The sequence below is a fragment of the Ascaphus truei genome, chromosome 3 (assembly GCF_040206685.1).
Source record: "Ascaphus truei isolate aAscTru1 chromosome 3, aAscTru1.hap1, whole genome shotgun sequence".
Lineage (NCBI taxonomy): Eukaryota > Metazoa > Chordata > Amphibia > Anura > Ascaphidae > Ascaphus > Ascaphus truei.
The window spans coordinates 26084316-26108871 of NC_134485.1; the positions used below are offsets into that span (position 1 = coordinate 26084316).

At 48.1% G+C, this 24556-nt stretch overlaps 1 protein-coding gene across 1 annotated transcript in view; it reads right to left on the minus strand.

Annotated features, from left to right (window-relative positions):
• The window catches only part of CLIC6 (chloride intracellular channel 6), a 56512-nt gene extending 33082 nt beyond the window's left edge, over positions 1-23430 (minus strand). The window contains exon 1 of the mRNA XM_075593811.1: positions 21882-23430. Coding sequence (XP_075449926.1) covers positions 21882-23189 — 1308 coding nt within the window. The 5' untranslated portion in view covers positions 23190-23430. The remainder of the gene's footprint in view (positions 1-21881) is intronic.
• Between the last annotated feature and the right edge of the window lie 1126 nt (positions 23431-24556).

A 24556-nucleotide genomic window follows, 5' to 3' on the forward strand; every position in this document is an offset into this window, starting at 1 on the left:
GCTCACCCAAGGGAAGTGGTGTGGTGGTGAAGCATCAACCTAAAATCTAGATGACCAGGATGACCGCTTCACTGTGGGGTAAAGTGGTGCACTCATGGGAGGGTGTTTAACTCCTCCAGAAGAGGAGGCCTAACAAACTCGCCTTAATTCCATAGATAAGCGAATATTCTATAGCGAGGGTGTGCTGTGGGACATGGCATTTGGCAGAAACCCCTAAAAAGGAGCCATTCGTTTTGGCTCTACCAGGGGCCTCGTACTGCAGACATCTGACATGGCTGAGCCGAGCCGACAGGATGGTATGTGACAGAGTTTGAGACACTTGGGGGTACAAGTATCCTTATATACCTGTGGGGGTGATGAACGTTGTGGATATTTTCCAGGGTCAGTTGATCGAGTGTGACGTGAAAGTGTATATCACCTGCTATGGCCATGCCACAAGGAAAGAGTGACTGGACACTCCGGTGCAGATATGGCAAATTGGCCATAGTATCTACAAACACTGGGTTGAATATGTGGACAATACAGAGTGTAAGAGGATCCCTTTCGTGGAGGTTCCCGATGGAAAGGGAGGGGGAGGGGAAATCATTAAGAAGCCTGATCCCACCCATTACTTCTAAGGGAGCACCTCTGATATAGAGATCAGTGTCATGTCACCTGCCCAGTGCCCTAGTGTAGAATTGTATACTACTGATCACCAATGACCCCGGTCTAACCAGTATTGTGCCCCACAGTCCCGGCACCAACTCTCTTGCCTGTGTTATGTCCCTGTGATTGTATTTGTATTATATCTGAAAACTGTTTCATGTCAAATGTGTTATTAGTGCTATGCCATGCCTAATCCTGTGGTATTGTTCTGTTTAGCGAAAGGAAAGAAATTAATATGGTTTAAGTGTTTTAATAGTATATCTAATTGCATATGTGAAGGACAGCTGAGGAGCGGCTGATCCCAGAGTACCACGCAGGTTGCCACGAGTTGGCCACCACTGCTTTAAAATATAAAGAAGGGGCCATTTATACGCCCCCTAATGCAAAAGTAGAGCAAAAACAACAGTGACCCCCCATTGTAAGGAATAGGATGTTTGTACTTGAATAAACCTGGTACTGTTTACTGTATTTGCGCCAGGTATTCACACAGGTGACGATAGTGAATAACGTAAAGTGGCCTCTGTACTGAGATCATATCTGAATTTTTATTGTGCTTCAAAATGTTAGCACTAAAGTAGCACAAACCTTCATAAATGTGCGTTGTATGTATGAAGTTTGATTTATTGCGTCATGTTTAATACCTTGTTGATACAATTTAAATTAATTGAAATGATTAGATATGAGGCTTGTGTAAGTAAATAGTGTAATATTATTTATAATAGCCATACTGTAAAAAAATACATGTTGCCAACCAACATAATGAAACACCCATGCTGTGTCGAATACATTCTTAGGTTGATGCATAGCAACTTAATTCTGCGCTAACAATAAAACAAAATACTTTTTCGGATTTACGGGTTCAACATGGGGATCGATCTTGACGCACTTTCTCCCTTTAATAACGACTATTAGCGTCTGTATACTACAGTATACTACTAATATTTGACTGAACCCATTTGGTAAAAAATCGGGTAAGTTCATAGGCGCACACAAGCGCTATTAGATTTAAGACTTCCTGGCATCGATTTTACACCTGAAGTGGAGGATCTCAGAGGAGACTTCCACCATCATCCAAGTCCAGGAGAAATGCACTGCCAACGTCCTGGGGCACTGGGAACTCACAATGACTGTATACCATACTGACATCAATCACGGAAACATAGAATGTGACGGCAGATAAGGACCACTTGGCCCATCTGTTGGGAAGCTATTCCACGACTCCACCTTCCTTTGCATGGAGAAGTGCTTCCTCGCATTGACCCTGAGCCTGCCGGCCTCTGGCTTTAGGTCTTGTTCTAACACTTCTCTTTCTTTTGAAATACGCCATCATTTTGATTAACCACAGCATTGGGGTTTTGAGGACGGTTCCTGGTAGTTGCCCCAGACATCTGATTACAGTATTATTATTTTTTTAATGAGGATCAAGTTAAACTTCCCATGCCCCATCCTAAGTTACCCTCCGTCAATAAAACCCTTTCCTCATCTATTAATTTAAATGTTTTACCAGGATGAGAGTTACCTCTCGTTTTCAGGCATGTCCTGGGCGCCGAGTGATGATAACAATACATGGTTACATTAAATGGACAGGGTTATACATTATATTTATATTGTGTTGAAGATTTTACATTTGAGGTGTATTATTTCACCTCTCTTCTTATAGGTCAAGTCTCCCCCCAGTTTACAGGGCACAGGTCCTCTCACCTCCTAACGCAGGTTGTAACTTTTCATCAACAAGTTAAAGACGTGAGATCAGAGGCGGGGCGAGCGAAGGGCAGCTGCCGCGGTCGCAGTCTGATAGGGGGCGCAAAATTGGCACAGATATCCACCTATAGAAGACAGGCCTGGAGAGCGGGGACATCTGTCCCGGGGCTGTGACGGATAGAGGGGGGGGGGGAGAGAGAGCAGAGGGAAGAGAGAGAAGAGGGAAAAAGAGAGAAAAAAGGGGGGAATGGGAGGAGAGTGAGAAAGGGGGGAGGAGAGAGAGAAGGGGTGAGAGAGAGATAAAAGGGGGAGGAGACAAAGAAGGGGGAGAGAGAAGGGGCAAGAAAGGTAGAATGAGAGGGAAAGAAAGAGGGGGTTCTGTAAATTGAGAGGTGGCGAGGAGCACAGTTAGGGGAACATGCCCGGGCACAAAAGTACCTAGTAGCGCCTCTGCGTGAGATCCTACTAACTATAATAAACAGCACTGGATCAGGACCAGAGCTGCTTCTGTACAAGTGGAGGAATTGACAGAAATGTAATTTCGTATGGGAAGCTGAGATTTTTTTCCTGGCTTGTTGGTCTATGTTTTCATATGTAGCCCTGGCTGGTTTGGGGCTATAAGTCTGCCCTCCTCCTGGCAGTAATCTCTAGTTAGGGTAGGTTGCCAGGAGTAATCATGGGTTTCCCCCACACCTTGCAGCTCAGTGAGTCAGAGAAGGTAGTGCAATCAGGCCTGTTATCCAATCAGGGGGATGGTTCTTACTGGAACTGACTTAAGGAGCTGCACTTCCTCTATTTAGCCAGTTGCCTCTACCATGAGAGAAGTGTAGTCTATCCAACCTAGTGTAGCAGGGCTTTGCTTACTGGGTGCCTTCCCTGCGGGGAAAGGTGGAAGACTATTCCCCTTACCCTACCAGGGGGTAAGGGAAGAGCAAGGACTGCTACTGGAGGCCAGTGGCCAGGAGTGTAGGTCCAGGGACATACTAAAGGTGAAGACCTGATTGCTAAGAATTGATTCGGTGTAAGCTGTACACTATCCTTGATTGTGTGAGGGACCAACCAGAATAAAGATCATCTGTTTCCACATTCTTCTTGCCCGAGACTGAAATCTATCAGGAAGAAGAAGAGGTAGTTCTCCTGCAGAGATTTCTCCCCACATCTCTAGGGGCTGCAAGAGATGGAGGCGCTGTCACCGTGAGTACGATTCGGGTAATACCCCAGAAGCCTGTCCTGACCTCCCCTATAACACCATGTGGGAGACTCAAAGCCCCCTGTTACCAGCAGGTATGCACCACACTAAGATGAGTAACCAGAGTAGACTTTCCCACTACCGACCCCAGATGAGATTGGGGGGGGCGGAGGGAGGGGGGGGAACAGGGTTACATATAAATGCAGACTTTCATGCGGTCTCAAATTACTGCTGTGTACTGTAGTAAGTTCATCAGGCAGTAAATGGATGCCTATTTTTCAGAAAGGACCCCGTGACAGAGAAACACTCTCTAATTAAGTTGTAATTGGATGTTCAATTTTCGTCAGTTAGGGTTTTCTAAATACTTGTATTTCTACTTGAATATAAAAATTAAATAGTTTTACATTTTCCCACCAGTTGACGTTTTTCTTTATACGTTTGCATGCCTTCAAATTAAACTACAGAAATAACTCTGGTGCTTTTATAAAGTTTAGCCACGAACAAAAATACTATATAGGATTTTTAACCACAAATTTTAGGCCCAGAGCACTTGGAACGGCCTCAAGGATATGGGACGCACTTATTCACTGCACCCGTTCTTTAAAACACTCTGGTTAGTTTTATGTTGACATGAAATCATATGACATGAAATCTGGCATCACATAGCTCACGTTAACCGCATAATATCAACACCAATTGTAAAGTATTCCAGATAAAGCAGAATGTATTTTTGCAATAACCAGAGGATGGCTAACAAGCGAACACTCCAGCCAAAGCATTAAAGTGGCTGAAAGTATTTTATATGGATAACTACAATAGCAAATCTATGGCTGCGTTTATAGTGCCGGCGACGCGACCGATGATGTCGCCGTCGCCACTAGCAAAAGATAAACTTACGTTTTAAGCAACGTCGCTGGCGACAAGGCCGCGGTCTCTGATTGGTTTAGAGACAGTCACATGTGGCGACTGTCTCTAAAAAATCAAATTGACCCGGCTTCAAAATTTTTGGTCGCTCCGTCGCCCTTACGACGGAGTCAATAGATTTGTTGCGGAGCGACGTTGCGTCGCCGTCTCAAGGCACTATAAGCGCAGCCTGAGACACAAAGACAGGGATACCACGTATTCCAATCACTTCCTTAGAAACGTACAGTATATGAATAACATCCTGACCTTACACATAAAACAAAATATACGTTCATATAAAAATACATTTATAAAAATAAAGGAATACGATTTTAGTTTTTTCAACTACTCTTCCTTTGTGGTAATACTTCTAAAGCACGGCCCGAACATTTGCTAAACCCCTTGGGTGCTCCATGGCTTCCAAGTAAAGCGATCCGGAATTCTGTGCGCCCCATGGTGGAGTAGCTACGTCATGCTATTTGCTCGTTTTCTCGGTGGGGGAGGCTTGTGTATTAAAACCTACAGGAGCCGCTATGTACCAAGATTTCTTGTAAAACACAAATTGGTATAAAAAGTTTCAGAGCTTAAAAAGTAAACCTTTAAAAAATGTGCGTCGTCTGTGTAAAGAATTTGTTGGTTTAAATTATTTTATAACCATTTTAAAAAAAATGTTTCTGTGTTATTATTTATAATAGCCATACAGTACTGTGAAGATAATATCTATATAATAAGACATCTGTGTACGCGTCAAATACATACTGTAGCAACTGGCATTGGCAATTCTGCGCTAACAGTATTAAAACGTCTTTTTAGCGAACGCGTCATGTTGAACTTGGCGGGCGATTTTGATGCACTTTTCATGGATTTTTTCGCACACAGAAATATTCTTTGTTAGTACATTACCATTAACATCTGTATTCCTGGTGTGGTCCATTTCTGTGCACCAAAACAAACTAAAAAAAAAAAATCATTTTTCATACAGCTGCGCAGATGGAGAAATTTGGGCTTAGTACATACAGCAGGCGCACAAACACGCATTTCAAATTGACTTTGACTTACGCCATTTTGACACCAAAAACGCCGTCTGTTACATGTGCCCCATACACTTTTCAGACGTCAAACAAAAGGCAATCTAAAATTGTATTTCTTTTTAACATAGTTGAGGCTTTCAGAACCAACATGGGCCCATTTAACAATGCATCCCAGCTGTAACATAATACCAAGATAACAGGATCAGATTTATCAACGTTTTTTTTTTGTCCCATTTTTGCAATACAGGCATACCCCGCATTAACGTACGCAATGGGACCAGAGCATGTATGTAAAGCGAAAATATACTTAAAGTGAAGCACTACCTTTTCCCCACTTATTGATACATGTACTGTACTGCAATCGTCATATACGTGCATAACTGATATAAATAACACATTTGTAACAGGCTCTATAGTCTCCCCGCTTGCGCACAGCTTCGGTACAGGTAGGGAGCCGGTATTGCTGTTCAGGATGTGATGACAGGCGCATGCGCGAGCTGCCGTTTGCCTATTGGGCGATATGTCCTTACTCGTGAGTGTACTTAAAGTGAGTGTCCTTAAACCGGGGTATGCCTGTAGTAGAGAATGTAATAAAGAGACCCACAGCTTTTTAGCTTAGAATACACGTTATTATGGGCTTTGGACACCACAAACCCGGAGAGGTGGCAACCCTGCTGCTGCCACATTTGCAGGTTTTATGCATCACACTGGCACAATTATTTTTTTACAAATATCTCGGGAACCAGTGGGTGTCCCAGTAGGTAGGGGGGTCCGTTGTTCAGCTCCAGGGGCCACACCAATTCAAGTTCTGTATATTTTTTTAAAAATGGGCAATGCTGCTCTAATATACATACAGTTGCGGCTAAGGCCTTGGAGATATACTTTAGTATAGGCGCGTGACGGAGCGCATGAGGTCCCGCGTGCCTGTACTAGAAGAGATCCATGGCCTGCAGGATTGCGCAGTGGTGGTGAGAGTGTGCCCTTGACGTCACGTGAGCGGTTCGCACTTATTGGCTGAACCACGTGTGACCCGGCTGTTGCGTGGCAAATTCAAACAAATTTGTCTCGCAAAGTATCGACCGCCCCGGCGCTCTCGTGCACGCACGCTCTATGGCCGTGAGCATGGCCTTCCGGCATTTTTATTTTGGCGAGCGCGATGTCGCTTTTACTATGTACGCGGCCTAAGGGTTACATTTCAAAACATATTTTTCAAGAAGCAAGGAATAAAATAATACAGTATCTTACAGTATGCAATTACAGAGACTTCTATTTTAGGAAAGAGGCCATAAATGTAAGGCTTACTTAAATAGGTTTGAAGCTTGGGGTCTCCAGAGCTGAACCGCGTACATTTCAGCTCCGGGGACCCCCTGCTTCTCGAGATACTTATCTCCGTAGGGTGTGCCAGTATCTCTCTGGTCTTTAAAACTCCTGCATCACGTGAGCTAATAGGAAGCCGCGGTGCACCTCCCTGAGTAAGGTCCTCCTGTTGGACCGAAACGTAGGTTTTGTGTGTGACATGTTCCCAATACAATTTTTTGTTCATCATCTCTGAGTGCTGTCTGCTGATTTATTTTGAGGGATCAATTTTAGATTATATGTAGCACCTTTGTGTCCTATGAGAGGAGCTCACTAATCGGTTCCTCTCCCCCTGAGAAGAGAAAAGGCTGATCTCCATCTTGGCGCAACACTCCCGCATAATTTTAGCCTCTTGCTCAGGGGTGAACCGCCTATCCTCCCACCAGTGATCGGTCTGGCAAACATCACTCACATAATAATAATAATAATAATAATAATAATAATAAAGTGTAATAATAAGTGTAATAATATAAATAAACAAGTCAACTCCCACAGATTTTCTTGAATCAATCTACCGACTGACACACACACACCGACTGACACACACACACCGACTGACACACACACACCGACTGACACACACACACCGACTGACGCGCGCACACACACCCCCACACACACACTGACTGCCGCACACACACACCGACTGACGCGCGCACACACACCCCCACACACACACTCACTGCCGCACGCACACACTGACTGTGTGTGCGTCAGTCAGTCTGTGTGTGTTTGTGTTTCTGCCTCAGACTCACTGGCGCGCGCGCGCGCACAGTGACTGACGCACACACGCTGCATGAAGCTGTAAAGGAGGGAGGGGGGGGACTGGATTGATGTGAATGGGGGACAAACAGAGAGGGGGGAGGAGAGAGAGAGGAGCGGGAACATTACATCCCGGGCAACGCCGGGTCTCTCAGCTAGTAATATAAATAAACAAGTCAACTCCCACAGATTTTCTTGAAACAATCTGACTTGGTCCATTTATACCCTGATTTTTTTTAGCAGTTTTCCAGACTCTGACGGATTCTTGCTTTTCCATCAAAATGCCACTTCTTGTCAAGAACCCACAGATTTTGGTGGCTGGATGTTGACATCTTTACTCTCAACGTTAATTTAGTGGCAAAAGCCCGTTTTGTTGCTATAAGTAGTGAGCATCTGCGTTGCGTCAAATACATTTTTTGGCTGATACATAGAAACCTAATTCTACGCCAACAATATGAACAGACTTTTTAGGGTTGAGGATATTGATACAGGAACAAACATTTTTTTGGCACACATGATAATGTTTTCTTAGTACAGTACATATTATTTGCACCTAGTGCAAACTCAGTACCACTCTACAGTTCAGCATTTCAGGAGTGTTTAAAAAAAATCGCTTACCCTAAACATTGTGCTGTAAATGCTCTAAGATAGCTGTTGCATATTGCATTGTAACGTGTAAATTCCACTGTATATATGTATATCTTTATTTATATAGCGCCCACAATGTACTCAGCACTTTACAAAAGAGACAATACAGTAGAGGAAATTAGAATACAATCAGTGCCAACAAGATCATACAATAGGAAAGGAAATCCCTGCCCCGTAGAGCTTGCAATCTAAGGCTGGTTCTATAGTGCGGGCGCGTGCCACGCTGTGCGCGTGCCCTACGCTGTGCGCGCGCCCGGCAGTTTTAGTTGGCTGAGGTTAGTCAGCCATTCTATAATGGTGCCGCGCGCGCACGGCAGGGAGAGTGAAACCGGCCGACAGGGGGAAAGATGAGTAAAAGAAAGAATTTGCCCCACTACCTCCGCTGAAAATTTAAGTATATGTGTGTATATGTGTGTATATGTGTGTATATGTGTGTATATGTGTGTATATGTGTGTATATGTGTGTATATGTGTGTATGTATGTACAATGTTATTAAAAAATTATTAAAGGATTTATTTATTTATTTGAAAACTTATTTAAACACACACACATACTGTACATACACACACACATATATATACATACACCTACACACACATATACATACACATACACACACAGTCATACACTCGCGCACAGTATACACATAAAACGTGTGCGGCACGTGCATGCGCCTACGCACAGGCACGCGCGCGCACGGCCGCACACAGTATATAACAGCCCCAAGGCTTTGGTCCCGCTGCGTCCGGCAGTACGCGCGGCCGCGGGCCACGGGCCACAAGCCCCTTTCCTCCAGTCTGGAGGCCCCCGCTGGCTCCTTCCGGTGTGGCTGACTGCGTGCTGTGACGTGTCACGCCTCGGGCATGGTCAGCGCTTAGGCACTGACCCGTGCTGAGGTGCGCTCACGCTCGGCACTGAGCCCCTGCAGCCGCAATGAGAGCGGCTTTAGCAGGGGCTCGCGCACGCTTCCGCACGCCTGCGGAAGCGTGTGTCTTAACAAATGTTAAGTTTTGGAGCTTGCCGTAGCGCAGGGCCGGTCACGTGAGCGGTTCGCCCAATGAGGGCGAACCAGCTCCGTGACGTCACTGGCCCGCCCCCAGACACACCCACGGACAGCGAGCGCTCTAAGGCCAGGGAAAGCACCGCTTTCCCAGAGCCTCAGCGCGCCTCCGCACGGGCGAAGTGTCTATGCCAGAGGCCTCAGCCAGCCGGAGCTACAAGGAGCTTGTGGTTTCGGCGAGTGTCGCGTCACGTGACACGCAAGGGAACCAATCACGGATTGGATCCCAGCAGCCAATCCGATTCCCCCCTTTGCTCCGATCCCCCCCTCCGATTTCTCCCTTCTGCTCCTCCGATCCCCCCGTTCCGATTCCCCCCCCGTGTGTATTTGCCTGTGTGTGTAGGAGTGCCTGTGTGTGTCCTTCCCTCTGTGCTGTTCGCCCCTGGGAAACCTGGCTTCAGAGTGCGAGGGGCTCCGGGAGTGAGAGAGGGACCGACGGATGAGGGGGGGGGGGGGGGAGGGTATACGACAGCACGAGAGCCCTCCGCTCAAACCAAGCCCCCCCCCCCCCCCGCTCCCTACAGACCGCAGGTAGCGGTCAATTGCCTCTGAGCGCGCTGCCTGCATGCAGTGCGGGCGCGCTGACTGAGGGAGCGGGGCCTTAGCCTAAGTGGTATGTTGGGAGAGTCACAGAGACAGCAGGCGTGGGAATAAGTGCAGTAGGTGGCAGTGCTTGGTCACAATGGTTGGTAGGAGCGACTGTGGGTGTGGGACAGTAGTCATTAGTCTGGGCTATTGAAATGCTTCATTTAAGAGGCGAGTTTTAAGCTTTTATATAAAGATGGGGTGAGAAGGTGCTTGGCGTGTACTGAGTGAGAGTTACACAGGTAAGGGGCAGCGAGGGAAAAAGGTTTAAGGTGAGAGAGCAGTAGAGGTGAAAGGGGTGGAGAGGAGACAGTTATGGGTAGAGCGCAGGACATGAGCAGCGGCATAGCGAGAGATCAGAGCCGATATGTAGGGAGGAGCAGATGAGTGTAGAGCCTTAAAGGTAAGGAGGAGAACCTTGTGGGTGATGTTTGTTCAAGATTCTGATATGCAGAAAGGGAAGAATTAAAATTAATTAACAACAAAGGGAAGCAAAAAACAGACTTTATACTGCATTACTGCTTATGTTGAAGCAATGTTGAAGGGCACACATAGGTTTGAGCGTGACTCACCACTAATATAACCCACATGGGCACTCACTTGCCGCACTGGGTAGCCCAGTTGTATGGCATTGTGCGACCACCACAAGGAGAAGAGTTGATTTTGGTCAGGCATTAAGGATGGGAACTAAAATAGCTCAAAAAGGGTGTGAGCTACATAATTGTATATAATGCTTCACGACCATCTGCTTTTAGATGTTGCTGGCAAGTACACAGTATTTATTTTAGGCATGTGGACCTACTAAAAAAAGAAGATTGAGGGGCTCTTGTTTACCCCTTTGGTGCCAGGACAGCCTGAATAATACTCAGGGCCTGCATGATGGTGGTGCCATCGGTGCTAATGCACCAAGCCCGCGGTTACAGAGGCCCTGCGCTCTCGCCAACGACAATTACACTGACTGCCGAGGGAGAGCGTGGGGGCCTATGTAACTCTATTATCTTCACCGGGAGCATCTCCTGGCATCTCCTCCTGCATGTCCTTTCATCATGGCCCCCCAAGTCCAATGGCGTCACATTGCCATGACAATGGAATACCCCGTGGCGCCGCGTTGACATGACAACGGGACTCCTCATGGCGCCACAACGTCACGTGATCTCCCGTTGTCATGGCAAAACGATGCCATTTGACGTTGCAAAGTCATGATGATGGACCATGCAGGGTGAGATGCTGGGAGGAGATGACGCCAGATGATGCCGACGGAGAAGGTAAGAGCCGAGGCCCCGCACAGGTTCCGAGCCCCACAAACATCCCAGCCGGCCCTGGTATAGTACTCATTACCGTCATAATGTTTTGCAGGTTCTCGTGCCAGTTTTCCATGGAAACAGGACTCCACTATGAGGGAGATTAATAAAGGTCGATCAAATTAACAAATTGACGTTATCGGACAGTTGTGTGTATTTCACTATTCATTAAAGCGATGTCGCAAGCAATAAAGCCATGAACGGCTTTTTACCACCGGGATATGGCAGCCTATGTAAATGTATGCAAATGAGGAATTAAAGGATAATTACTGATTCACTTGATGTTCCCTAGACTCATTATCCCAGGCCGGCGTTCAGCCAATCTCGCCTATGTATATAATGCTACCGTACACTCAGACAAGCCCACCTAGAATAGATGATACAAATATATATTATTAGCAAAGTGTGAATTTATTAATATGTGAACCTCTTAGAAGCCCAAGTAGCCGGCTAAAGGTTTTGAATATTTGAACATACAGTATGGATGTTATGCGTTTTGTGTTTTATTTGTTGGGCATTTATGTTATACTAGCTGATATACCCGGCGTTGCCCGGGCGTGGAAGGGCAAGGAGCATGGGGCGTGGAAAGGCAGGGGGGGGCGTGGAAAGGCGAGGGGGGGCGTGGAAAGGCGGGGGGGCGTGGAAAGGTGCGGGGGCGTGGAAAGGCGGGGGGGCGTGGAAAGGCGGGGGTCGTGGAAAGGCGGGGGGCGTGGAAAGGCGGGGGGGCGTGGAAAGGCGGGGGGCGTGGAAAGGTGCGGGGGCGTGGAAAGGCGGGGGGGCGTGGAAAGGCGGGGGGGGCGTGGAAAGGCGGGGGGCGTGAAAAGGCAGGGGGTGTGGAAAGGTGCGGGGGCGTGGAAAGGCGGGGGGGCGTGGAAAGGCGGGGGGCGTGGAAAGGCGGGGGGCGTGGAAAGGCGGGGGGCGTGGAAGGGCAGGGAGGGGCAGAGGGCAGGGAGGGGCAAAGGGCAGGGAGGGGCAAAGGGCAAGGAGGGGCAAAGGGCAGGGAGGGGCAAAGGGCAGGGAGGGGCGGGGGGCAAAGGGCAGGGAGGGGCGGGGGGGCAAAGGGCAGGGAGGGGCGGGGGGGCAAATGGCAGGGAGGGGCGGGGGGGCAAAGGGCAGGGAGGGGCAGGGGGGCAAAGGGCAGGGAGGGGCAGGGGGGGCAAAGGGCAGGGAGGGGCGGGGGGGCAAAGGGCAGGGAGGGGTGGGGGGGCAAAGGGCAGGGAGGGGCGGGGGGGCAAAGGACAGGGAGGGGCGGGGGGGCAAAGGGCAGGGAGGGGCAGGGGGGCAAAGGGCAGGGAGGGGCAGGGGGGGCAAAGGGCAGGGAGAGGCAGGGGGGCAAAGGGCAGGGAGGGGCAAGGGGGGCAAAGGGCAGGGAGGGGCAGGGGGGGCAAAGGGCAGGGAGGGGCAGGGGGGGCAAAGGGCAGGGAGGGGTGGGGGGGCAGGTGGGGCAAAGGGCAGGGGGGGCAAAGGGCAGGGGGGGCAAAGGGCAGGGAGGGGGCAAAGGGCAGGGAGGGGGCAAAGAGAGGGGTGGGGGGGCAAAGAGAGGGGTGGGGGTGGGCAAAGAGAGGGGTGGGGGGGGGCAAAGAGAGGAGTGGGGGTGAAAGCTGTTCCACGTTGAGCATGTTGTGATTTGTGCAGTAAACTGATTTCGTGTGTGCAGGATTGCTGACAGTGGGGAGTGGTCTTTTTGGTCTGGCCCGCGGCGGCATGCGGAGTGGCGAGAGGGGGTTGGGGGTGTGAGCGGCTGCTCGGTCTGGCCCGCAGCGGCAAGTGGAGTGGCGAGAGGGGGGGTGTTAGCGTCGTGTTTGAGGTCCGGCGTTGGCGGTGTAGGGTAAGTGTGCTGATCGAGGGTGTTGTTGGGGGGGGGGGGAGATCTTGCTCGTTTTCGAGGACACGCGGCGGAAAGTGCCGTGTGGGGTAAGAGCGTAGCAAAGGGGCCGTAGTGGTGATAGGGGGTGGTTCAGCGCTGGGAAGGGCGGAGGGTGGGTGGTCAAGGGCGGCTAGCCGTTGAGGAGGGCCAGAGGGGTGATAGTGGGGGGGGGGGGGGAGTGTTGTACTTACTTTTGGTGTCCTGGTGAGCGTCTCATCAGCGTCTCTAGGGTTGAGCGGGCGTGTGTGTGTGTGTCTCTCCTTTGGCCCGTCACTCCGCCTCAGGCCAATGAGAGGTGTGCGGGGGCGGGCGGGCCAAGGGACCAATGAGATTTCCCCTAGGGACACAGGACATTCAGACAGGCATACAGTGCTTTCACAAATATAGTATAAGATGTTACTCCCTTCGGTGCCTGAATAGTGTCACAATTGCATCGCCAGCACTAAGGCGGCTTTCTTTGAGTTAACACTTACTTGCATCGCTTGCATTAACGCTGCTGTAGCATCCATGGGGGTATGCTAAGTTTTTTAGTGGGCTGCGCTCCGTGTCCTCTTCTCCTCTGCTGCCCATGCGCGACGCACTGCCGAGCTCCAGAAGCCTCTGCGCATGCGCGCCGGAGAACTGAGCGATGCCAGCCGCTTCTGCACATGCGTGGCGTCCATCAGCGGCGCCATCACTACTGCACATGCGCGGCATTTGTCAGCGGGCGTGTGGGGGGAGCGGCGGCCGTTAGGAGCGTGACGTCATTCCTGTGTCACATTTTCGTCTCCATGAAGGCGTTTTGTTCCATCAAAATTGACTAGGTGCCACTAAAGAAGTTTCACTTCAAAAAAAGTCCTGACACAAAACAAGGAGGAGCAGCAGCAGCAGAGAGCTACAGTTCCAGGCGTGGAAGAGAGATCAAGCGCTGACGGAGGAGACCCTCAACAGCTATGAAAGCACAGTGGTACCGAAGCACCTTTTTCCAAGAACAGACCTGCAACAGGCTCTGTACACAACGTGCTCCCACGGGGTGCCGGCACCATCACATGCTAACATACCCAGGATTGGGTGACTACTACACCACTGACACAGACTCACACCCACACAGTGTTACTGGGGATTGTGTAATAACCTGTATACTGTGTGTAGTGATCCTCACCCGAGGATCACAAGGTAACAGTCAGTAAGATATAAGTCAACTAGCTGTATCACCCATTCTGTGTCTGTATTCTTCCTGCCGTCTGACCGTAGGCCACATGTGGCCCAGTAAGTTATAGACAGGGACTCAGGCCGCAGCCTCAGCTATAGTTATAAGTCTGAGAGCTAAAAGTAGAGGGGTTACAGTTAGAAAAATGAAAGCATTTTGTGTGGATTGTGTCCCACAGGTTAAGGTTTGCCAATATACCACAAATCTCTGCAGGCTTTTTTTTGAGCACATACATAACACATAAATAACCCACAGAGTAAAAAAAGAAAAATGCTACATCAAGGGGCCTTGATGTGGCGCCTTTGGACTCTGCTCCTACTAAATGCATACTAGTTGCTTAGGCAGCCACTAAGTGTAGTTTTTCAAACTAAAAGTCACTTGTAAGATAAGCTGATGTATATATGGTATATATAGTACATATGTTATACATGCATGCAAAATGTTGAAATATAGTGTTTCAATGTATGTAAAATTATTATAATTTAAAAAAAATGTGGCCTTTCTAATGCTTAATGTTTTCTCATCTGTTCCCTTTCTATAACTACAGTAGTTAAAGACCCTTGAGCTACAAGGGGCAGCTTTCTGCAATCCTGCCCTCTCTCTGTCACACCTCCTACACGCTATCAGATTGAGGAGTTATTTGACATCCAGGTGACTGTGGGATGTATCTGTTTCTGAGCGTCCTGCTTTCCTTTTCTCCCTCCAACTTCTATACGTCAATAAAACCGCCAGGACCGAGCGCCATGAGCTTCTCATACCCAGAAACACTAGTCAAATGGATGAAACGTAATAAACTAGCGGGGGGAGGGGTGCCCAAAGTAGGGAGAGTTCAAAATATATATATTTTCTAACAATAGCTTCCCTAAAATAATTCCTTGAGGAGCTAGGTGAAAAAAAACCCCACACGTTTTCACGAACATTTGTTCGGCGGCTACCCAAAGTTATGGGTCAAACATACCAAAATACTCTTACTTTTGATCCTAGTATTAAGGACAGAACAGGGCATTACTCAGAGCAGGGCATTACTCAGAGCAGGGCATTACTGGCCAATAATGCCCTGGCTGGGTTAAAGTCCCTCGGCTTCGCCTCGGGCCTTCAACTCTTCCAGCCAGGGCATTATTGGCCAGTAATGCCCTGTTCTTCGGGGATTATTACTTAAATAACAGTCTTCACAACAATACAAGAAGATGAAAAGTGTGAATAAGCATAGATAATAACTACAAAAACAGAATATATATATATGAAAAAATATAATTAAAACAAACTTCAACTGTCAATATAAACAACCTTCCAGGGTGCAAATTAAAATGCAGGGTTTCTGGATAAATGCATCATAATATAAAATAATTCAGGTATAGTAATTATAAACATTAAATAAATCTTGTTTATACAATTACATTAACAGGATTCATGAGGAAAAAGGGGTGGGGGGGAAGGAAGGGGAAAAGGAAGGGGAAAAGGAAGGGGAGAGGGGTAGGTGAGAGAGTAAAGGGAGAGCAATGATATACTGTAGCATTTAATTACTTGTAAAACATTACACCTTTTAATCAGTGACTAAATGTCATCATAATTAAATGCAAAAAAAAAATTCAAGTTAGGAAATGGCTAATGATGTTTATTATTGAATAAAGATTACTATTTTTATATTTTTATACCACCTGGCTCCCGGCAGTGCGCTGCTTTCTTTCTTTTTTGCTACTGGATACCTATAGGGTATACCTCAAATAACCACAATCCAAACAATGTATATGCAACACAATTTACTATGGTCCCATAGTACTCCCCGCAAAACAATATACCAGTGATTCTCAACCAGGGTTCTGTGGAACCCTGGGGCTCAGTGGAGCAGTCCCAGGGGTTCCGCCTACATGCCCGCAGCAGCTTCCTGGCTCTCCCCCTGGCTCGCTCAAAGAGCCCGCTCACAGCCGCGCTCTATCAGTGCGGCACTTCCGGTGCCTGCTGCTAGCGAGCGCGTTCATGTGTGCAGTCCTCGCCGCCGCCTCCTCCTGCCCGCAACCGCATCCTGCATGCCGCCGCCTGAGGTATGGGGGGAGAGAGGGAGATGGGAGATGCAGGGAGGGGGGATATATGGGAGATGCAGGGTGGGGGTGATATGAGGGAGATGGGAGATGCGGGGGGGGGGTGATATGAGGGAGATGCGGGGGGTGATATGAGGGAGATGGGAGATGAAGGGGGGGTATATGAGGGTGATGATGAAGGGTGCTGGGGGAGATGATGATGAAGGGTGATGGGGGAGATATTGTATTGTATGTCTTTATTTATATAGCGCCATAAATGTACATAGTGCTTCACAGTAGTAATACACGTGGTAATCATATAACTAACAAATAATATAAATAACAGGTCATGGGAATAAGTGCTTCAGACAAAAGTAACATTAAGGAAGAGGAGTCCCTGCTCCGAGGAGCTTACAATCTAATTGGTAGGTAGGGGAACGTATAGAGACAGTAGGAGGGAATTCTGGTAAGTGCGTCTGCAGGGGGCCAAGCTTTATGTATCATGTGTCCAGGATTATCCACAGTGCTATTCATATGCTTCTTTAAGCAAGTGTGTCTTAAGTTGGGTCTTAAAGGTGGATAGAGAGGGTGCTAGTCGGGTATTGAGGGGAAGGGCATTCCAGAGGTGCGGGGCAGTCAGTGAGAAAGGTTTAAGGCGGGAGAGGGCTTTAGATACAAAGGGGGTAGAAAGAAGACATCCTTGAGAAGAACACAAGAGTCGGGATTGTGCATAGCGAGAAATTAGGGCTGAGATGTAAGGAGGGGCAGAAGAGTGTAAAGCTTTAGAAGTGAGGAGGAGAATTGAGTGTGAGATGCGGGATTTGATCGGAAGCCAGGAGAGTGATTTCAGCAGGGGAGACGCGGAGACAGATTTAGGAAAGAGTAGAGTGATTCTCTCAGCAGCGTTTAGGATAGATTGTAGGGGAGACAGGTGAGAGGCAGGAAGGCCGGGCAGAAGGAGGTTACAGTAATCGAGACGGGAGAGAATGAGGGTCTGAGTCAGAGTTTTAGCAGTCGAGTAACAGAGGAAAGGGCGTATCTTTGTGATATTGCGGAGGAAAAGGCAACAAGTTTTAGAAACATTTTGAATGTGAGAGGAGAATGTGAGAGAGGAATCGAGTGTGACCCCTAGGCAGCGTGCTTGGGCTACTGAGTGAATGATCGTATTTCCAACAGTAATGTGGAAGGAGGTAGTAGGGCCAGGTTTGGGAGGAAGTATAAGGAACTCTGTTTTTGCCATGTTAAGTTTAAGTCGGCAGATGGCCAACCAGGATGATATTCCAGAGAGACATTCAGAAACTTTGGTCTGTATAGCAGGTGTAAGGTCAGGGGTTGAAAGGTAAATTTGTGTGTCATCAGCATAGAGGTGATATTTAAACCCAAAACATGTGATTAGGTCACCTAGAGAGAGTGTGTAAAGAGAAGAGAGAAGGGGTCCCAGGACAGAGCCCTGGGGTACCCCCACAGAGAGGTCGATAGAGGAGGAGGTGGTGTTAGCAAAAGAGACACTGAAAGTATGATGGGAGAGGTAAGAGGAGATCCAGGATAGAGCTTTGTTCCGAATACTGAGAGTATGGAGAATGTGAAGGAGAAGAGGGTGGTCCATGGTGTCAAATGCTACAGAGAGGTCGAGCATTATGAGCAGAGTGTAATGACTCTGTCTTTGGCAGCATGGAGGTTGTCAGTTATTTTAGTGAGGGCTGTTTCCGTGGAGTGAGCAGTGCGGAAGCCAGATTGTAGAGGGTCTAAAAGAGAATAGGTGTAGAGAAAGTGTAGCAATCAAGAGAATACAAGACGTTCAAGGAGTTTGGAGGCAAAAGGCAGGAGGGGGACAGGTCAATAGTTAGAAGGACAGGTAGGGTCAAGCTTGCTGTTTTTGAGTAATGGCATAACGGTTGCATGCTTGAAGGAGAATGGAAAGGTACCAGAGTAGAAGGAAGAGTTAAAAATCTGTGTGAGCATAGGGATTATAGAAGGAGCAAGAGGTTTTAGGAGATGGGAGGGAATGATGATGAAGGGTGGTGGGGGAGATATGAGGATGATGATGGGTGCTGGGGGAGATATATGAGGATGATGAAGGGTGTGGGGGAGATATGAAGATGATGATGAGGGGTGCTGGGGGAGATATGAGAATGATGATGAAGGGTGTGGGGGAGATATGAAGATGATGATGAGAGGTGCTGGGGGAGATATGAGAATGATGATGAGGGGTACTGGGGAGATATGATGATGATTTTACCCGTGCGGCCCGATTTTTTTAAATATATATATATATATATATATATATATTGGGGGGGTGGGTGGGATGGGGGTCTTTTAAAAATATACTGAAGTGGTGGGGGTCTTTTAAAATGTAGTGAGGTGGTGGGGGTCTTTTTAAAATGTATTGGGGCGGCGGGGTCAATTTAAAAATGTATAGGGGCGGCTCGGGTCTTTTTAATATGTATTGGCGGGGCGGGTATTTTTATTATGCATCGCGGGTGGGGTTACATGTATGTTGGGTTTTTTGGTATGTTTTTTGTTGGGTGGATTGAGTGAGTGGGGTAATTGACGGAAGGTAGTGGCGAGTGAGAGGAGGGGGGGGAGTGAGTGAGGAAAAGAGGGAGTAAGAGTGAGATGCAGGTGAGATAAATACATGCGAGGCGGGAGGGGGGAGAGTGAGTGAGACTGAGGGGAGAGAGAAATACATGGGTAGATGGTGGGAAATAGAGGGGGCTCCTGAGGTGTGAAATTAACCTAAGGCCGCGCTTATAGTGCGGCGACACTGACGTCATGCTGCGGTTGCAGGAAAAATCAAATTGAAGTGACTTCCAGTGATCGCGACCAAGCCGTTGCGCCGTCCTGTCGCTCCTACTATAAGCGCAAGCGACGGCGTCAATACATTTGTTTTGACGCGACGTCGCCAGCATTATTAGCGCGGCCTAATGTGTCAGCCAGATAGGGGTTCCCCGAGGTTTTTCAAAATACTTCAAGGGCTCCTCCAAACAAAAAAAGGTTGGGAATCACTGCAATATACACACAAACAATCTCCAGTAGGTAACAACAACCCAATTGTCCCCCCCAAAAGTACTGAGGGTGCCCTGGGCACCTAGAATCCGGTGTCCGGCAGAACAATCTCACCCAGGGATATATGTAAGGGCAGCGCTATCCTCCCCGTGTGGTGTTGGTGCATGTGGTTACCTTCCTGAGTACTCTGGTACACCAGGGTATGCTCAGACAAGCTGCATCCGTGATCCCACAATGCAGGGCCTCTGGCACAATCCCTTCTCGCCTTACGTCCGGTAGCACAGCGCGGCCGTTCCACCAGGCCTGGGGAATCCCCACTGCGGTTCCATCTGCTCCACTAGATCTTCCGCACACTAAGGGGCAAGTCCCATACTATTGGCCAGCCCTACAGTACTCCACTACGGTGTCGGGGAAACTAGCTGGGGCCTACGGGTCTGGTCTAGTCCAGGGGGCTTGACTAGCTCCCCGGACACTACTTCTCCCTTCGCCGGCTTCGTCAGGACTGAACACGCCGCCTGCAGTCCGCGGAGGAAATCCTGAACGACAGAACCTCCTCTTCCTGCAGCGCCAAACTCAAGATGGACGCTGCCTTGCACACAGCCCCTATGTATGTGGCCAACCACAACATGGTCGACGCAGCTCACTCATACCCTCGCACGCGACGGGACCACTGCCAGGGAGGAGGCAAGGGAGGGTACCCTGCTGCAGTCGCAATAGTAAAATTAACAATAAAATAAGTACGCGGACAGAGCTGAGAGGACGTTGTTGAATCACTGAGCGCCTTGCGAGTCTGCTTTCTTCTTTTTTCTCATTAGATCAGTCAAAAGCTGCACTTAATTAACATGATGTCATCCACATAGATGTTTGCCTGTGATTTAGTAAGTACCGATACTGAGCTTTAAGAGCCCTTTAACCCTTTCAATGTGCTGTTACTTTAAAGCAGCAGTCCCCCTTACCAGATCCCCTCTTGGTTAGCAGACTTGTCATGATTTGATCAAAAGATGCAACCAAAAGTCTCCTTTGTCATACAGACAGGCCGAGGCCCCACTGCATCCGACAGCGCGCCCGCACTGCATACAGGCGGCGCGTGGAGAGGCACTTCCCCTCTATCTGCGGTCCGTAGGGAGCATTTTTTAAGGCGTGGGGGGGCGTGGCCAAAACGGGTCGGGGGTACTCCCATTTGCTAGCACTAGCTAGCTTATCATTGGTTGATGGGATCCAGTCTGTGATTGGCTCCCTCGCGCACCATGTGACGCGTCGCCTCACGGGAACACAGCCCTGTTGAATCCCCTGCTGGCTGACGCGTCACAGCGCGTAGTGAGCCTTACAGTGAGGAGAAACTGGGGCTGACTCGGGAGGAAGTCATGAGCAGGTGAGTGACGCGCACGCGGCCGCCGTCGGATGCAGCGGGACCGCAGCCTTAGGCTAAGGCCCCGGTAAATCAGCTGCAACGCGCGCCCGCGAGATTGGCGGCGCGTGCAGTCGATTACCTGGTCTGCAGGGAGCTGCAGGAAGAGAGACCGCGGGAGGCGTGGCGGGGGAGTGACGGGGGCGCGGCCATGACGTCACCCGGCAGGTTCGCCCTCATTGGCTGAACCGCCGGGGGGCGTGCCGTATCGCTCGACGCGAGTCCTGCTCTCAATTCTATTGAGAGTAGCAGCAGCTCTCGCCTCAGCGCTGCGGCCCCCCCTCGCAGCGGGCCCGGCGCCATTGAGGGGAGGGCTCTCGTGCGTGCAGCGTCCGCCACAGCGGACGCTGTAGTAGGCAGCGGGGTCAAGCCCTTAGGTTTCACTATGTACAGGTAGTCCTCCCTATCCAACGTTTCACTTTACAAAGAATGGCATATCCAACGCTTTACAATGCAACCCAATAGGCAGTTTTTCAACACCGAAAATTAACATGGGACTTACTTTACAACGTTTCAAGACCGCCTGTATATATTTTCACCAGATATTGTTAGCCCAATAGGAAAGTGCAGGGATTCACTTTCTGATATAGATATAGATAGATAGATAGATAGATATAGATATATCTATCTATCAATATATATATATATATATATATTATAACTACCTGAAGTGCTCTCAAAGGTGAGGTGACATTGGCTGCATGCTACAATATCTGTACCTAATGCTTCTACTAATATACCTAATGCTTCTCCTATCACCTCATACTTAACCGAAGATAAGAGAAGGGCAGTAATGTGAGTTTAGGGCTGAAAGACTATAGTAAATTACGTTATACATACTACTGTCCCGAGCTATTAAATGCTGACACTATTTTGATGCAAAATTATTCATTCAGTTAGGTAATTCAATTTTAAAAACATATACAAAACGTGTATATGTATATATGTGTATATAAATTTGGATGTATTTAAATACATAAATGCTGAATTCTTTCGCTGCTAGAGGGTGCCACGATGCATTGCACCAACCGGCAGCGAATGGGTTAAATAAATAAAGTAGCGGTACTAACATAAATAAAATGTAATGGACCTGACATCAATACCATTACACTTAGACCACGGATTAACAAAAAAAATTGGCATCACGGCGTCATTTGTAAACTCTCAGTGGCAGAAAATGCTAGTATAAAGATAATCAGCAACAGTCCTACCTTGATAAATAGTGATATGTCATGTTCTTGAAGCACTTCAGTGGACTCTAATGGTGTCTCTGGGCTGGTGATGGGACTCTCCATGTCTTCCTTCTCCATGCCATTTTCCTGAATAATTTCTCCTGCCTCCTCGGCTTCTCCATCAGGCTGAGGACCGCTCTCCAGGCTCTTCTCAGCACTGCTTTCACTTCCCACTGTTTCTTCAAATGTCAGGGCAGCTTCTTCCTCTCCTATGCTCTCCTCAGTCCTGACAGTGTCCTCCCCAGATGTTCCTGCAGATGTTCCTTCCACCTCAGCAGCACTTTCTTCCATCCTCTCACTTCTCTTTGATGGGACATCTGCAGTATTTGCACTTTCTTCACAGGATCCTTCCACTTTCACATTTTCATCCTGTGGAGCATCTGCAATATGTTCTCTGGCTTGGGGTGGCTCTTCCACATTCACCTCCTTGCTTTCACCCTCCTCTGTCTTTCTCTCCACACTTCCCTCTTTTCCCCCAGTGTGGTTTCCTTCCAAGTTATCCTCTCCTTCGCCTCCAGCTTTTTCCACCTGGCTGTCTTTGACTTCCTCTTTTGCTTCTGGGTTCCCATCAGCTTCTTCAGCACTTGCCCCCTTTCCATCACCATTGTCTGGTTTCACCTGCTCACCGGTGCCCTCCTCTTCCTCTTTGTGCCCCACTTCTTGACTTTCACCTGCGTCTTCTTCATCTGCCCCTTCCCGCTTTTCAGCTTTCTCTCCCCCCTCTGCCTTCACCTCCTCCTCCTCATCGCTGCTGGACCCTTCACTGCTCTCACTGTCCCCACTACTCTCACTACTGGAATCCTTCCCCCCTTCTTTTTCCTTGGCTTCCTCTTGGGTAATTTTACTAGCACAACCCCCAGTCTCTGGATCTTCCTGCTCCATACCTGCTTCCTTAGGTTGGGACTCTGCAAGTCCCTCATCCCTTTCAGGGTCTGGCGTCCTCTCTGCTGCTGCTGCTGCTGCTTCTTCTTCCTTTTGTACACCAGGGCTTAGCACATCAGTCTCTTCCTCTTCGTCTTTTTTCACCTCAGGGTTTATTCCTGCAGCCTCTTCACTCTCTGTGGGATTTCCTCCCATTTCACCTGCTGCTGCCTCAGATTGTTCAGGGTTTAACCCAGTATTGTTGGTCTCCTTGTTTTTCTCCCCCTCTCCTTTTCCCTCCTCTATTTGTGTCCCTTCTGCCAGGGGGGTCTTTTCCTCCTCCACTTGTTTGGCACTCTCTATGTCTCCCACAGCCTTTTCCTCTATCACTGTCACTCCAAGCTGCTCACCTGCTGTCTCTGCCATGCTTCTCCCTCTATGTGTCAAGACAAATGTAACAGTTTTCTTGTCTTTTCCCCCCCTAACTAAAACGCTTTGCTGTCACCAGCGTCCTGTGCCTGTCTGCTTCCCCCCAGTGACTATGGCGACGACGACCTGGATAAGTGAAGGATTAGTGCTTTTCAGTCAGAGCTCTCTGCACGTTAACTCCAAAGCCAAATCCTCTAAGTCTGTGCAGTTCTGTGCTTGGCTCTGTTCTTTTCCTCAGCCAATTTACTTCCCCAACCCCAACTTCAGTATCCTGCAGGGAGCTCACCACACCCTGCTCTGTCCCCTCCTACTGGTACCACAAGTTAAGAGAGGAATTCTATGTCTCTCCATATACTGTGCTGTAGGTCATTTCAAAAACACCTGATAAGCATTAATCCATTTGATTGGAGAAGTAGATTGTTTTTACTATTTCAATATATTGTATTGTTGATCACATGGTGTACATTTGCTCGCCCCACGTTATACATTTGCTCGCCCCACGTTTGGTACTAGGTGGCGAGTAGATTTTTTTGTGTGGCGAGTAGATTTTTTGGTGATTTGTCAACCACTGTATATATATATATACAGCGCCATCCATGTACATAGCGCTTCAAAGCGGTAATACACATGACATAATAATAGAACGCGTAATGGGAATAAGCGCTTCAGACATAAAAGTAACATAAGGAAAGGGAGTCCCTGCCCCGAAGAGCTTACAATCTAAGTGGTGTGGAAAAAATGAATCCCATCACCGTTTTGATTTTTTTTTTCTTGATAGCACTTGCAGCTGTAATAATATATGCACTAACATACACTGACGCTGTATCTTGACATACTTCCAGATTTTAGTATCTGAGACATAGGGAGATGGAGTAATTTTCTGAAAGTCACACAGAGCTGTCTCTTCAGGGATAATCCTTCCTATATATGATAAGTTTTCAGTTTTAGGTAAACTTTTGTTATTACCATCAGAGAATAGTCCAGGTTTTGCAGATGGTGGGTTACCCTGAAAACATAACCTACTGCATGTGGCGAGTTACCATCAGAGATCAAAGGTAGCCAGTTACTATCCGATTACTTTGCCAATATCCTGGTTTTGTTTTTGTTTTGTTTTTTTAAATCATTTTGGCTTGAAAACAAATAATCTGCTGCCAGGCACTAAACTGGGACATCTCTTTAACACATTGGGTCATCATCAGAAAATCACCCAACAACAATATTGATAACATTAGGGAATTTACCCTCAGTCACTTTATCCTTCAACTTCCCTCTCTCCCCATTTGTCATTGTAGGAGAATATTTCACAGAAGCAGATAGATAGATAGATAGATAGATAGATAGATAGATAGATAGATAGATAGATA